Genomic DNA, 14,730 nt, shown 5'->3' with positions numbered 1-14,730 from the left:
AAACAATAATTATAACACAAAACATTATTGCACAAAATCACCAACGCGACTGGCAGCGTGACGGTGTTACCTCCCCACAACAATAACATAAATAATGAATATTAATGCCAACTCTAATCGAGGAACTTGTAACAATATGTTCTAAAATGAATATATAGGAGTAATTTTTTTTTTGTAAAATAGATCTTAAAATGTATTCCTTATACGCATCCTTATAATAATGACGTAGCCAAACTTATGAGAATGTCTGAAGAATCTGTGTTAAACACGCAATCTGTGGGTGTTAAAAAAACCAAATCTTGTCAAATTAAAGATTGGACTTCGTTCGTTGCTTCGTTAACTAAGTTAGGTGCACAAAAAAAATATTTAAAAAAAAATAAATAAAAAGTATCCGAAACATATTAATGCGGAAACAAAATATTATTTACGCTTATAGTTAATTATTCCCATAAAGTTATATAAGATTATAATAACATATCATAAACAGGAAAATGCCCCGATTTTGTGAAGCTGTTCGCGCATCTGTAAATACGGGTAAAACATTCTAAATAAAAAAAAAAACTCCAATAAATATATACTCTTAAAGAGACACAACCGTAGTTAATATTCAACGAATAATAAAATTAATAAAAAATAATGAAATAATGATGATATAAAATAAAATTAAATTAAATAATAGTATTTGTATTTTGGTAAATAATTTAGTTTCTCTTAATCCGGAATGGTTCGTAGGTATCACCACGCTTCTGACGGCTGCGGCCGTGCTTCCGGTTGTCTCGGTCGGATTTTCGAACGTCTCCGACTCAAAAACTTGGGTCGTTTGAGGTAAGAAGCGTGAATTTAACGGTAATAAGCACAAACTTATGTAAGCACTTCCTATAATTAAAACCGTAATCTGTATTATATTAATATTAATTAAGCTTATAGAAAATTCGACCGAAATTAAACGGTCGACTTCACGTATACTTATATCCGACTACACTGCGCTTTATTTGTCATTACGTACATTTGATTTACATACAACATCTTTAACATTAATACTATACATATAAGTAATAAACTACCTTAAGGATTTAAATTAACCATAATTTAATTTTACATGAGTTAATTTGTATAAATTTTTTTAACTTGATCAAAGTAATCTTGCGTAATAAATACTAACCACTATGCATTGCTGCCAAGAAAGTGCAATATTTCGATCAGAATATCCTCAGATGCATTAATAATCTTCCGAGAAGATATTGATTTCTATAGAGTATTAACGGGAATTTTACCATAAAATCGCACCTTTGTGGTACAGTGCAGCGGCTATGAGTATCATAAAAAAACATTATACCATTAAGCTATTATCATCCATCACAAACAATTCTGCTTTATCATGAATTTCATTGCCTTAAACTTCATCGCACGTTCGACAATTTCACATTTTCAGAAGGTATTGAGGGTTTCAGTGTTGTTTGTGTCTTGTGTTAGTGTGTGATCAGCTTTAGTAGCTTGAATTAAAAAAAAAAAGACATTTTACCAGCGTACAAAATTCGTTTAGAAACATAGAGCTGGCTAATGAAACTAGAGACTGAAATCGCCCGCCAAATTTAAAAAATAATTTAAACAAATGAAAAAACATGCGTTTTCATAATTTGTTCAAATAATTTTTTTGTTTGTGAATACATTACTACCTATACTAGCAATAAACTCAATTATTCCAATATTTGCACTATAATTTTGAGAATTTCCTCCGATTTTTTTTTATTTGGCGGGCGATTTCAGTCACTACTTTCATTAGCCAAACTTTACCTAAGTTATTTAGGTAATATAATTTGTACAAAACAAGTGTAATTTATTGATAGACTAACTCTAGGTTGTCTTTATGCTTATGTGTTTAACACGTTGACGGACAGTACTCTCTCACATGTTATGGTTGCTGAGACAGTACTATTTTTCATACATTGCCCATAGGCGTAGCGTCACAGCGCAACTATTATAATAACACATGATATGACAGAACGGATATAGACGTGAATCCTCGGAACTCGAAGATACTTCACCAGATGGTTGAAAATCGGCATCGGATCCGAATTCTCCATCATCTTCGAAGGGGTCGTGACTCGATTCAGAAGTCAAAACAGCGTCAAATAGGTCCTGAATCCGCTTTTGTTCTTTTTCATATGAATTGCGAGAAAATGCCATCTGCAAAAATATTAGTTTACAATGTGTTACAACTAAATGGTATTGAAAACATACATTAGCAACATAAATCAGTTATTTGCATAAACAAATATACTAGTTTTAGTATTTTGTATTCATAAAACAATAAAATTACGTTGAAAACAAACAATACTTACGTTCGAAAAAATAATTGCGCGCGAAATCACGTAACGACCTGTCGGCGCACCGCCGTGGCGCAGTACTAAACAAAATGTATGAAAACACGACGGCTATGGGCGTAGTGTGTGTAAGGGTGGTGCCAATAAAATTTGGATGTGTGAGTGCAGGTACTTTCTTTGAACAGATTTTTTAACATTGTGTGGTGACAGTACAAAGTCTAAAATATATCTTCGGTGACAGTACAACATGCCCTTCCTTATGATTGCCGGTAAAATTTTACGTCGTATGGCGTACTGTGTTTAAACTAGTCAAAAGATCGACGTCGAAGGGCGTACTGTCGTATTACTTCTGACTGGCTTGACGCCTACAGGCAGTACTGTCCGTCAACGTGTTAATGTTGTCAGTTTTTCTAATATGTTTATTTACTTGTACCGACTCTTAAATCTATGATTTATTTAGTAAAGATTTTTACCTATAGCCTCTATTACCTCATTGATAGTTTAGCTTCATGAAACTCACCGGTTCAAGCCCTGGTTCGTGAATATAGTGAAAAATAAAATGATGGGTTCTTCTTTCTGGGTGATTTCAAATACTCGTTGTGAATTTAGTTGTCTACTGCTTCAAAGAGTACGAAACCACATAGGTACTATAATAGTTTGAAACGCTGTATACCTACATACGTATTTTCTTTTCTTTGGAACGGCTTTCCTTTATTTTCAGGCATTTCTATTTCTTTGTACAAACCACAGCCGCTATAGCATACTCTCTAGCGTAATAAACAATGTAATTTAAAGTTACTCGTACATTTAAAGATACAAACGGATCGGATTTTGGAGGAAATTAGATCATACCCCATTTCATTTCTATGACTATTTTTTTTTTTTTATTATTCTTTACAAGTTAGCCCTTGACTACAATCTCACCAGTTAAGTGATCACTGATGTTAAGTGATGATGCAGTCTACGATGGAAGCGGGCTAACTTGTTAGGAGGAGGATGAAAATCCACACCCCTTTCGGTTTCTACATGGCATCGTACCGGAACGCAAAATCGCTTGGCGGTACGTCTTTGCCGGTAGGGTGGTAACTAGCCACGGCCGAAGCCTCCCACCAGCCAGACCTGGACAAATTAAGAAAATCTCAATCTGCCCAGCCGGGGATCGAACCCAGGACCTCCGTCTTGTAAATCCACCGCGCATACCACTGCGCCACGGAGGCCGTCGACTATAGACGGACAAGGCTATTCTATGATGGAACTATATTATCATATACTATCGGATGCCCGCGACTTCGTCCGCGTGGAAATCGATGTAAACTTTCAACCCTTATTTAACCTAGATAGCGATGTGTGTATTCTCCTAACTAACTTACTATCTATCCTAACTAAATTGCATTAAGGATACTAATGAAAATAAAGAAAATATACAAATAACTTACTTATAACATCAATTGTATATTTTCTTTGTCTACGAATTTAGTTAGGATAGACAGTCCTTAAAATTTGTAAAATTCAAAAATTCTTAAGTGATTTTAATTTTTTTTTTAATTTTAAAACCTAAGTGCTTCAACGAGGTTTCCATAGATACAAAAATATTTGTATTAACATATTATTTCCTATCTATGGTATGATATGGTGTGGAATTTGTACGTGGGAAAATCCTTGTTTATAAAATAATTTGTCCTCATTCCTAGGTACCACGTTAAGGAAAATAAGGAGCCTAAAGGTGTTCTAAAGCTGTCTGAGCTGAACGTATCGTTCGCTCCCGCCAAAATAGGTCACATGAACTCCATGCAACTGACCTTCTTGAAGGACGGCTCCACGAGACACATCTATGTGTATCACGATGATCCCGAAGTCATTAACGGCTGGTAAGATTTGCAATTACCAATATTATTATTATTAAACGGCTTATTATACGCCCAAGCCTTTTCCTTATAGCAGATGGAATATGACTTACACTCACCAAGCTGCCTCAAAGCGTATTGGTCGGTGACAATGTTAAATCATCAACGATCGTAGGTTTCACGTGCTCTCCTAAACTCGGGGGTTGGTACCAATTTCCCAAAAAAATGTTTTTTTTGGAGAAAGGAAAACTGTATCGCCTAGGATTCGAACCCAGGACTTGTGATCCGAAAACCACATAGACCGACCACTGGACTAACGAAGCAGTCAAGAAGGCACGATTTGCAACAAGGGACGTTTTACTAAACCTATATTTGAAATTAAAGAATATACCTCAGCTCATTAATTCCATCTACTTCATCATCATCATATCAACCGATGCACGTCCACTGCAGGACATAGACCTTTTGTAGGGACTGCCAAACATTACGATACTGCGCCTGAGCCACGATTCGTATCCAACGACCCATCCTTGAGACTCGACTCTCCATCGATCCACAATCTTTCGACAATTCACAGTCTCAATAAAGAATTGAATTGTATCAAAAATTATTGCACTATCGGTTTTCTTACAAAAAATCTTATAATGCGGGTTGTCTGGATGAGATCGTTATTTAGCGATAAGACCCCCTTTGTGCATATAATATATGTACCTATTTTAGATTGTAGTTGTATACTTATATATTTTTTGTGTGCAATAAAAAAATTATCTATCTACCAGGGGCGATGGTTCCTAACAACCCGATTTCTATCGGGTTACCTTTTAAAAATCCACGAGTTTAACAGACATACCTGATTTAACGTACTCAGTCCAAAACACATTCAGCCTAAAAAACCACATGAACAGGTTACCTACGAGAAAATTTCAGTGTTCGCTACTCTATCTACGAGTATCTGTCTATTATTTCCAGGTACACTTCAATCCGTTGTGCGAAGCTCCACTTACTCCAAGTGGCGTTCCCGTCAACACCCCAGTCGGATCTCATACTGCGTTTGCCGAAGGACTTCGCGCGAGAAGGCTGGCTATGGAAGACAGGGCCCCGACCGTCGGACGTACACCGACGGCGCTGGTTCACTCTGGACAACAGGAAGCTGATGTATCACGACGAACCGTTGGACGCTTATCCCAAAGGAGAAATATTCATTGGTAAGCTTTCTTTTGTTTCATGAAAAACTACCAAAATGCTGACTGTGCTCAGTTTACTGACATGTGGAATGTTAAGTCAACGGTTAATGTTCTATAAGTCGTTTTATTAAACGCTATCGAACTAGCGGCCGCCCGCGACTTCATCCGGCCTTAAACATCTTTAATCCGGCCCTGTCGCAAAATCCTTTATTACTAACGCCTACCAAGTATAAACTACCTCCCTGCCATGTTTTGGGACCTACTATGTAGTCTGTGCTTGAGGACCCAAGTAACCGGCACACAGGGCTGAAGAAAGAACCTTCGTACAATGCGCGCCATCTTAAAGATCCAACAACCAAACCTTAGCCAAGTCACGCGCGTCTTTCTATAAAAAAAAATAAAAAGGTTTTTTCTAACAAATATCCCTTTACATATTACAGGACACGAATCAAGCGGATATCATATCAAAGTATCAAACACAGGCAATGGATGTAAGGAAGCACGGTTTCCCTTCCACCTCATCACGCCGGAGCGTACGTTCTGTCTCGCTGCCACCACACACGAGGACAGAGCTGGCTGGCTCGCGGTCATACAGCAAACCTTGAAGAGACCACTCACACCACAAGAATCCACAAGTAAGTATTTTTAAGCCGAGAGAACACTTTGTTGTGACCTCTTAGACTATTAGTTAAAGGGCTCTCGGACTATAAGAAGCGATTATATTGATTGAACGTGAAAATTCCAAATAAAATGAATTTTTGGCGCAGGCGCAGCAGGTAGGATTTAAGTTTTCAATATTTTCATACTATTACTATCGCGTTAACGTAAACGCGAATTTATATGGAAAAGAACAGTTGTACAGTAGTGCCACTAGATGGTGCTGTTTTAATTCCTTAGAAATTCGCGTTTACGTTAACGCGATAGTAACAGTATCAAACTGTCACTAGGCCCTCAGAATACTTGAGTGACTAAAAATGTAAAAGAAACACGCTTCAAGAATAAAAAAATTATATTTACTTTCTTTTATTTAAAGCTGATGCATGTGTTACGAAAAGTGTAATCGAAATGACGTACCGTTAACTTTAAAAGCGCCATCTGTAGTAACACTGCTAAACGTGTACACAAGTAACCCCAGCGCCGAATCTGTTTAGTCTTCTAACGGCGAGTCCGATACGAGAGATGGCGCTGCTAACCGCTTCTAATTTTTAAGTTTCTCTTTCATGTATTATTTGATTTTTGAAAATTTTACTTTAATCGTGTGTTCTACACACTCGTTTTTTTAGGTATATTTTTGATTTATTTGTTTTATTAATTTGATGTTTATAGTTTGTTCATTTATTTTCAGTTGAAGCTACCCTCGTACGCAAACGCACCACGTCAAATTCTATCAGCATATTTTCAGGGAGGTAGTTTAATTTATTTTTTAATTTTAAGCATCACAATGTAACTTACAGATAACTTTATATTTTGATTGCTTTAAAAAATAATAATAATTAATTATTCTATACAATATTTTCGATTGAAAATTAAATTATGTTAAATGGAAAATTATTTTACCCACAGACGTATTTTTAGAATATTTTATTTGTAAATAAATTGTTTCATTTCAACATTACAATATTTTTTTATTATTTAATTTTGTTGAATATAAGTTTACAGTAAGATTTGAATGTTAATAAGATTTAATTGTAAATAATTTATATCATATTTAATTTTTAAAATTATATAATTTATATAAACAATAGCGAAGGGACTGAATCTGTATTTTATACATAAATTATTATTATTGTGTTTTTAAGTACATTTTCTGTGTATTGTATAATATGCAGGTGCAAAAATTTGTTTTTAAATTTTAAAACCAGACTGCATGCTCAATATATCAGACCTAGTTGAATAAAAAATCATTAATATTTAAAATACCTTTGTAGTATTGTGCTTGCGTAGGAAATTTATTATGCAGTAGGTATATTTATTAATTTTACAAGTGTGTGGAGGGTAGACCAAAGGAGAAAAAGTAAAAATATATTTCCGTAAATATTGCTCTATCTTTCGTTGCGATGGTATGAAAGAGATAACGAAGTTATAGCTTGGCCTGTAGTTATGTGGCATGTCGATTCTCTTTCTACAATAGATAGCGCTACGAAAATTCAAAAATGTATGGGAACGACATTTGTTATCAAACGGTCACGTGATCAAGTTATCGATCGGATCTGTCATTCCCATACATTTTTTTTAGTTTATAATGCGTTAGCGTGTGCAGAAAAAGAATACAGGCTACAGGCCCTGATCTTTTAGCGCGCTTCATAGGCCTAAAGGTTGGCACTTATAAATATACCTAGCAGTTTTACTTAAGGGCGGTTTTATTATATTGTACTGCCCAATTACCAACGGAACACGAATCAGTTGTCTATAGACTTATTTGTCTACGCTACAGTGCTGCCACCGTTCATACATTTCACCGCATTTTCGTACAAAGATGGTTCTTCTAACTCTACCCTCCATAATGCTATGACTGTTGAATGCTGAATATGTTTGTGTGACGTTTTATTTATAGCAAACATATGTTTGTGTTACAAAATTGCTTTAAATTCATTAATTATCCTGAAACGTATTTTAAATTTATTTATTGCTCTCTCGATTATATGGAAAAGACATTGTACAGGGATTTCGTATAGTTAAATTATTCGTACGTAGTACAATTTACTCGTACAGTGAATTAAATTAATATCTTATTCTAACGCTTTAGTGTTCTAAGCAATATAATTGAAATATATAGGTGATATGCCTATAATTGTCATATAATCTATACTTAATCAAATAAATTATAATGGAACGGTAGATTTTGTACGAAGTATGAAGTAAATAAATTAATCGTGTATCTGAAGCTATATTATAATTATAATATGACCCGTAATCAATTAATATTCTAGTATGTAAACTATCATAAACAATATAGTTCTACTTTCTCATAAATGATAGTATGAGCCTTAATCATTTACGCTAAAGAATATTACCACAACAACACAACGCATTTCAACAGGGATAATACAATTCTTGGGAAATACTAAAAAAACATCTGAAACCTAATGAATAATATCTTCAATCTGAAAATCAGTAAGTAGATCAATAAAATATTTAAATATAATCATTTAGGGAAATATCGTAAATTGATAAAAAAATTAGAGAATAACGCTTAACATCTAAAATAGGATTTAAATATTGTTGTAGGAAATCATGGTTTATTTATGCCACTATTATCAGTAGTAATATTTTACAGGCACTAGTATAACATTTTTAGGCAAATCATTATAAAGCTTAATGCACACCGCAACCACGATCCAACCACGGTCACAACTCACAGACGGCCTTAAGGGTGACGTCTCGATTCTTCATTTCCTTCCTTCGAGTTCTAGGCCGACAAGTGGTTTTAACTAGGTTAGGTACCTAGTACAGTTTCTATAAAATACAAAATTTCTTCTTCAATATTAAATCGTAATGAGAGGACTCATTACGATCCTATATTGGAGATAAATTAACTGATAATAAATTGTCGATTTCATGTAGGCTTTCATATTTATTAAGGAGCCTTAAGAGCCAAAAAATACCTGAAAAGCTCATGTTATTCGCCTGCAAACTTCTGCCCATCTTCGTAATTGTTTCTAAAATCAAGATTCTTATTGATAAGAATTATCGCGCATTCAAGCCTAATATCGAGTTTTCATCAAGCGACTTAGTCGGCAATCGGTACAAACCAATCTAGAGTACTGCGAATTATAATAACTTGTACCTACATCATCACATATGATGAATATGTAATCACGTAATAAATCGCAATCATGGTATAATATAAATGTTAAGAAAAAGCAGTGACAGACGCGACTAGCTGACATTTTAGGACCTTTTTCAATATAATTAAGTAAAATCTAACGGGATCGATGTGTATAGCACTTAGCAAAAACTTGGCGAAATTATCATGCAAATTACTTTGTAAGCCATAAGTGAATAATAATAATTTAATAATAAGTAGTGTGTAAGCCTCTAAGGTCAAACTGCACTTTATGAAGAGCAATGTGCTTGTATATTATTATTTATTAATAGGAAAATTATATTTAAAACAGTCTTCGATTTCGGTAAATCTACAGGGAGCAATAATAAGATACGGATAATTCGTATTACAGGAATTTTAAACTATTTGATACAACAAAGAACATCCAATGAAATTTAACACAAAGGGAATAAAATTGACTTGAGTTAGGTGCGTTGGGGTAATTACGAAAATCCGAATACTCAGGGGAATACTAAATCATTCGATTATAATTTTTGTGGCAACTTTTCAAGTCAGGTCATTTTATTGGTTTTCCTTTATGGGACTGGGTAACTCTGTATTCTTTACATTTTATTTCTTGCAAAAATAAATGATTGATTTTCATTCACATAACCAAGTAACAGTTTTCTTTTGCTTAAATGTTTCATAGTTACCTATTGCATTAAAACATAGTATAAACATGTGCATTACTTGGTTTTAAAAATCTCATATCTGCAATATAAACCTCGGTTTGGCTTTAGTGCCACCGTTTTATAATCTACATTTAGCAAACTCAGGAGTGTGGATTTAAAACACCAATGTGGAACTTCTTAGCAGAACAATTTAATCGCCAAATCAATTTAAGATGTAAACAAAATAAAACAGAATTCACTGCTTGAGAGAGAGAGATTCTTTGCCTAATTCAGAGTAACCCGAAAAGGATTACTCCACAAGAGATGTTGACTGAAAGACCGCCACTGCAACACTGAAACGGCAAGCGATCTCTAGCTCGAGTGCCCCCACTCTAATATCTTCACGGAAACAACTCGCGACACCTAGCGTCGGGACGAGGCAACACGCGATAGTCGAGTGTCGTCATATCAGTCTCGGACTACCTTTTCTTACACTACTATTTCGTAATACCCCCATTTGCTTAACTACCCCAAAGCTAATAAAGTATTTTAATACTTTCTGTCTTAAAGTACTAATAAAAATAATAAGTTGCTTGTTTCAGTAAATTTAATTAAAAATTAGTTGCGATTAATTTCGATGATTAAATCAATTAAATTAATGCAAATACTAAGTTATGCTTGTTGCAAGCACATTGTGGTACAGTGCTGTAAGCATGTATAGGCAAATTTAGTATATTTATTAAAATATATTTCTTAATAAGCTAATTTTCTTGCGGGACCTATTCCAAACGCTACAACATGTGACGATTGTTTAGGGGGTAACGTATTTATGTATGATGTCATATGATATACAATTAGACATATTAACTAAATATTTGTGTATGTATGTAAAACTATTGATATATGTGGGTACCTACGTCATATCACTATTTTATTTTGATTATTACGGGCTTATCCACTATATCGAAACTATTTATTATTTAATGGCTTTGATGTCAAAATATCGTATATCGTATAGGTTTTCCTTATGGATTTGTGGTAATTCCAAAAAAAATCATATATAATATAAATTAAAACAACAAAAGATAAGTAACGTTTTCCTGTTAATGACTGTTTCCGATAAATACGAGAATTTATTGTAACATATAGACAAATGAATTTTTTTTTAATTTAATTGATGAAACTTTTATAAAAGTTCAATTGTAAAGACCTCTTTTTCAAATATGTATGACCGTTTATTTATTTTTACAAAGTATTTATTATGAGACGATTAATTAAAGATTTTATTTAGAATATCGAAACCATGGTACTCGTCTAGAACTTTCTTGAAAATGTAAGCCTTACATTTCAATAAGCCACGCAATAAATATCAATTACTGTGACACTCTATGAAGGCCGTTTTGATGTTTTTGCCGCGAATTAAGTTATGAAACAGTTGACGGTTATGTTCTAGGAAATTATAAATTCCGAACTTTGTTGTCAGCATGGACGTGTCAATAAAAATAATGATTTATATAATCAGTACCCATTTTTAAAGATAAAACTGCTTATTATTCTGTACACTATTCTATAGTGAAGTCGAATCTGTTTGAGGTCAATAGACGTAAAAGCAGGCAAAAGTCGTATATTCGATATATACGACTTTTTGCGATCTTTATAAATTGAGAGCCAATATTTTGAATAGGGTTACTCGTAGTTAGTTGATAACTTTTTTTTTAGCTAAATTGTTTTAATGATTACGCCACTTCTACCACTATGTAACATTATCAGTCGTCATGATGACCTTCATAGAGCGTCGCAAATACATATTATTTAATTGTAATAGCTCTGTTTACTGTTTATTTATGTTTTGGGTATTAATAAGTAATTTATTTATTAAGGATATACACACTTGAAAAACAAAGCGAAACCGTCAAGATATAAGTGTAATTAAATACCTGCATCTAATATTCTTTTTAAAATGTTATTTATACATTAATTTATACTTACTACTTACAAAAAGTTTGATTAAATTAATGATATATTGTTTTAAATTTTGAATTAAAAACGCGACTGCGTAAGAATTAAATAAATTAATAAATATTTAAAAAATACTTCTCAACAAAAGAAAACCGAAACAGCTCGCAAGTAATATTCAGGTGGGCTGTTTTGATTTTTTTGATGAGAAGTATAATACTGTATGAATGTTAAACACTTTTTATACCTATTAGTAGAATTGACTACAAATCGTCTCAATGACTACTTGTAAACTGTTGTAACTTGTAATGTACACGAAATCCATCACAAACCGAGAAAAAAATATTAATAATTATTATTAGTTTATATCCGCCAACCCAAAATGGAGTAGGGTGGTGGAATCTTCACTCTACATCACTTTGCTTTAAGTTTGCCCAGAGGTGGGATATCAATTAGGCTGATGATAGTAATCAATGTAATGGATAGTTATTACTTATTTATTATAGTATAAATCTTAGTATAAATTAATTAATATAATTAAATTATATTACTGCCACTATAATAACACATATTGACTTTAGTAGAGTAATATAATAAATCAACCATACAATAATATCTAAATTGTCATGAGTAATTGTCATGAATTTAAAAAAAAACGCGGTGGCGTAGCGATTTGGGGGGCAAAAGGGGCATTTGCCCCAGGCGGCATACGAAACGGGGCGGCGGCAAACGATTTTGTCAATTGACCCCCTCTCGTTCTGAGAGGAGACTCGTGATCAACAGTGAGCCGAATATGGGTTGTTAATGATGATAAGGTTAATTGGAAAGAGGGCAGCCCCTGCCCCCAGACAGAGAATTTACAGTTTGTCCCTGGCGACGAAAACTCACGCTACGCCACTGGCGAAACTTCTGGTAGACTCCGCGCCGCAAAACAAGTCCCGTGCACGCAGCGCTAATGTCTTAATGGCGCTCATTGTCATTTGGTAATGGCAGTCTTCTTGACATTTGTGTAAGGCGCTGTCAATTTTAGTTCAGGTTTAAGCCGCGGGACTTCTTTTGTTGCGCGGAGTCTATTTTGTATCTTATGCATTTGGCACATTAACAGCCACTTTCTTCATGTGCTCTTCTCAAAGCTAAAGTAACAGTAAAAGTAGTAAGTAGTAAAGAAGACTTTATTTTTCAGTGAATAAGACCGTCACTTTTGATTTATGACGTTACTTTGACTGTTACTTGCGATGAAGAAACTGGCCGTAAGAAGAAGATCACGAAAACCCGCATCGGTAGAATAGTCGGTTATATTCCGATAAAATCATGTAAGTTAAGCCATCTTGAAATGTATGCAGTTTTTTACTTCATAATAATAGATTCACTCGAATCGAGTCTAAAATCACTCTGAATCAGGGTTTCTCAAACTGGGGTACGCGAACCCCTAGGGGTTCGCCATTTGACGGCATTTCGCGACAAGATTTATGTAATCGTGGCTTGATATTTGGTACCGAGTCAGAATCATGGTTAAAATTATCCAAAATTACTCCTAACATTTGCGACAAAAATCAAAGACACTTTCACAAGACCTTTTTTTCTTCAACAATCAACTTTATTTTTTACTTTTTGGGGTTTCATTAGTTAGTAAGGGGTTCGCTGTCACTTGGAAATTTTAACAGGGGTTCGTAAAGCCGAAAGTTCGAGAAACCCTCAACCCGAGCTCTAAATTAAAGAGAATGAAAGTAGGGATTTTTTTTTCTACTAACTGTTGTGTACAAACCAATCAAGGCCAATTTAAATAAACCATAGTTCTTCCAAATTGCCAATACCATCTGCACTCGCACGTCAGGTGCATTCGCTGTCAAAAGCTAACTTTCCGAATGATTAAAAAAGAAACATAACGGTCATGTAATTGAGTGGACGAATTACCAAAAAAAGTGTGTGTCAGATCCGACGCACGAATGGAGTTAACTCATTCAGATCGACTGTCTAAATAGGTGTATGTTGCTTTGCAGTATACACTATGTACGTCTCAATATCTACGCCTGAAAAGCGACGGCAGCGCACGGTGAAAGGTGCGCAGAATATGTCATTCGCTTATCGTTATTTTACTGCCCATATTTTTTTCATACCGGGGGCTATATGTATTTGACAAATCGATTCTTAAGGAGTAAACTCCAAAAATTACATTACTTATAAATCACAAGTTTTTTTGACATCTCTACTGCGCTTGTATTATTAAGGCCTATAGAGATTAGTTATAGTTTTAGTTATGAGTAAAGTAGTGATTTAGTATAATTATTTAAACAAATTACCAAAACGTTGCCTCGCTTAAGTTAAATTTCTATTATTATTTTTGTTGTAAATATCATTTTAGTGTGCCCAGGCATAATACATACTGTAATTGACTATTTAACTAGGATTAATAAAACTTTTCACCGGCTAAAAGATTTCTTTTATTTCATGTTCCTCATACCAATAGTGTTTCATAGATACTGACCCGGAATAAGTTCTGCCATAGACATTTCTGTCATACAAAAATAATAAACACGGTTTATTCCACGATAATTGTGATCTCACAAGAATTCCAAGATAAAGTAGCCTATATTTTTATTGGGCAACACTCAATAACCTCTTCTATATTATCAATGAAAGTCTTATAAAAATCGATTCAGCCCAGATTAGCACACTGTCTAAACTATTGGCACTAATAGGTACCTGCATATAGGGTCCATAAGGTAAAGAGGGGATGATAGTTTGTATGAAAATCTATACTAATGTTATAAAGAGGTAAAGTTTGTGTTGTGGTAATCTCTTAATTTACTATACCGATTTCGAACATTCTTTAACCACTAGCCACTTCATTTGTGAGTGGCATAGGCTATTTTTAATCTATATTCTCACAGTAATGGGAACTAAGCGGGTGAAACCTCGGGCCAACTGCTAGTATTTTTGTATGTATTTGTATACATTGAGCCGTGATAGCCCAGTGTATATGAA

At 34.1% G+C, this 14,730-nt stretch overlaps 1 protein-coding gene across 2 annotated transcripts in view; it reads left to right on the top strand.

Annotated features, from left to right (window-relative positions):
• LOC112044725 (arf-GAP with dual PH domain-containing protein 1) overlaps nt 1-14,178 on the top strand; it is a 41,540-nt gene extending 27,362 nt beyond the window's left edge. The window contains exons 4-8 of one of the 2 annotated variants that reach the window (XM_052885722.1): nt 733-825; nt 4,016-4,192; nt 5,138-5,373; nt 5,793-5,987; nt 6,698-14,178. In XM_052885722.1, the coding sequence (XP_052741682.1) occupies nt 733-825; nt 4,016-4,192; nt 5,138-5,373; nt 5,793-5,987; nt 6,698-6,762 (766 nt within the window). In that variant the 3' untranslated portion in view covers nt 6,763-14,178. The remainder of the gene's footprint in view (nt 1-732; nt 826-4,015; nt 4,193-5,137; nt 5,374-5,792; nt 5,988-6,697) is intronic. The other variant, XM_052885723.1, reaches the window with a different exon arrangement.
• The last annotated feature ends 552 nt before the right edge of the window (nt 14,179-14,730 follow it).

This window comes from Bicyclus anynana, chromosome 15, assembly GCF_947172395.1.
Source record: "Bicyclus anynana chromosome 15, ilBicAnyn1.1, whole genome shotgun sequence".
NCBI lineage: Eukaryota > Metazoa > Arthropoda > Insecta > Lepidoptera > Nymphalidae > Bicyclus > Bicyclus anynana.
This window is presented reverse-complemented; position numbering and strand designations above follow the sequence as displayed.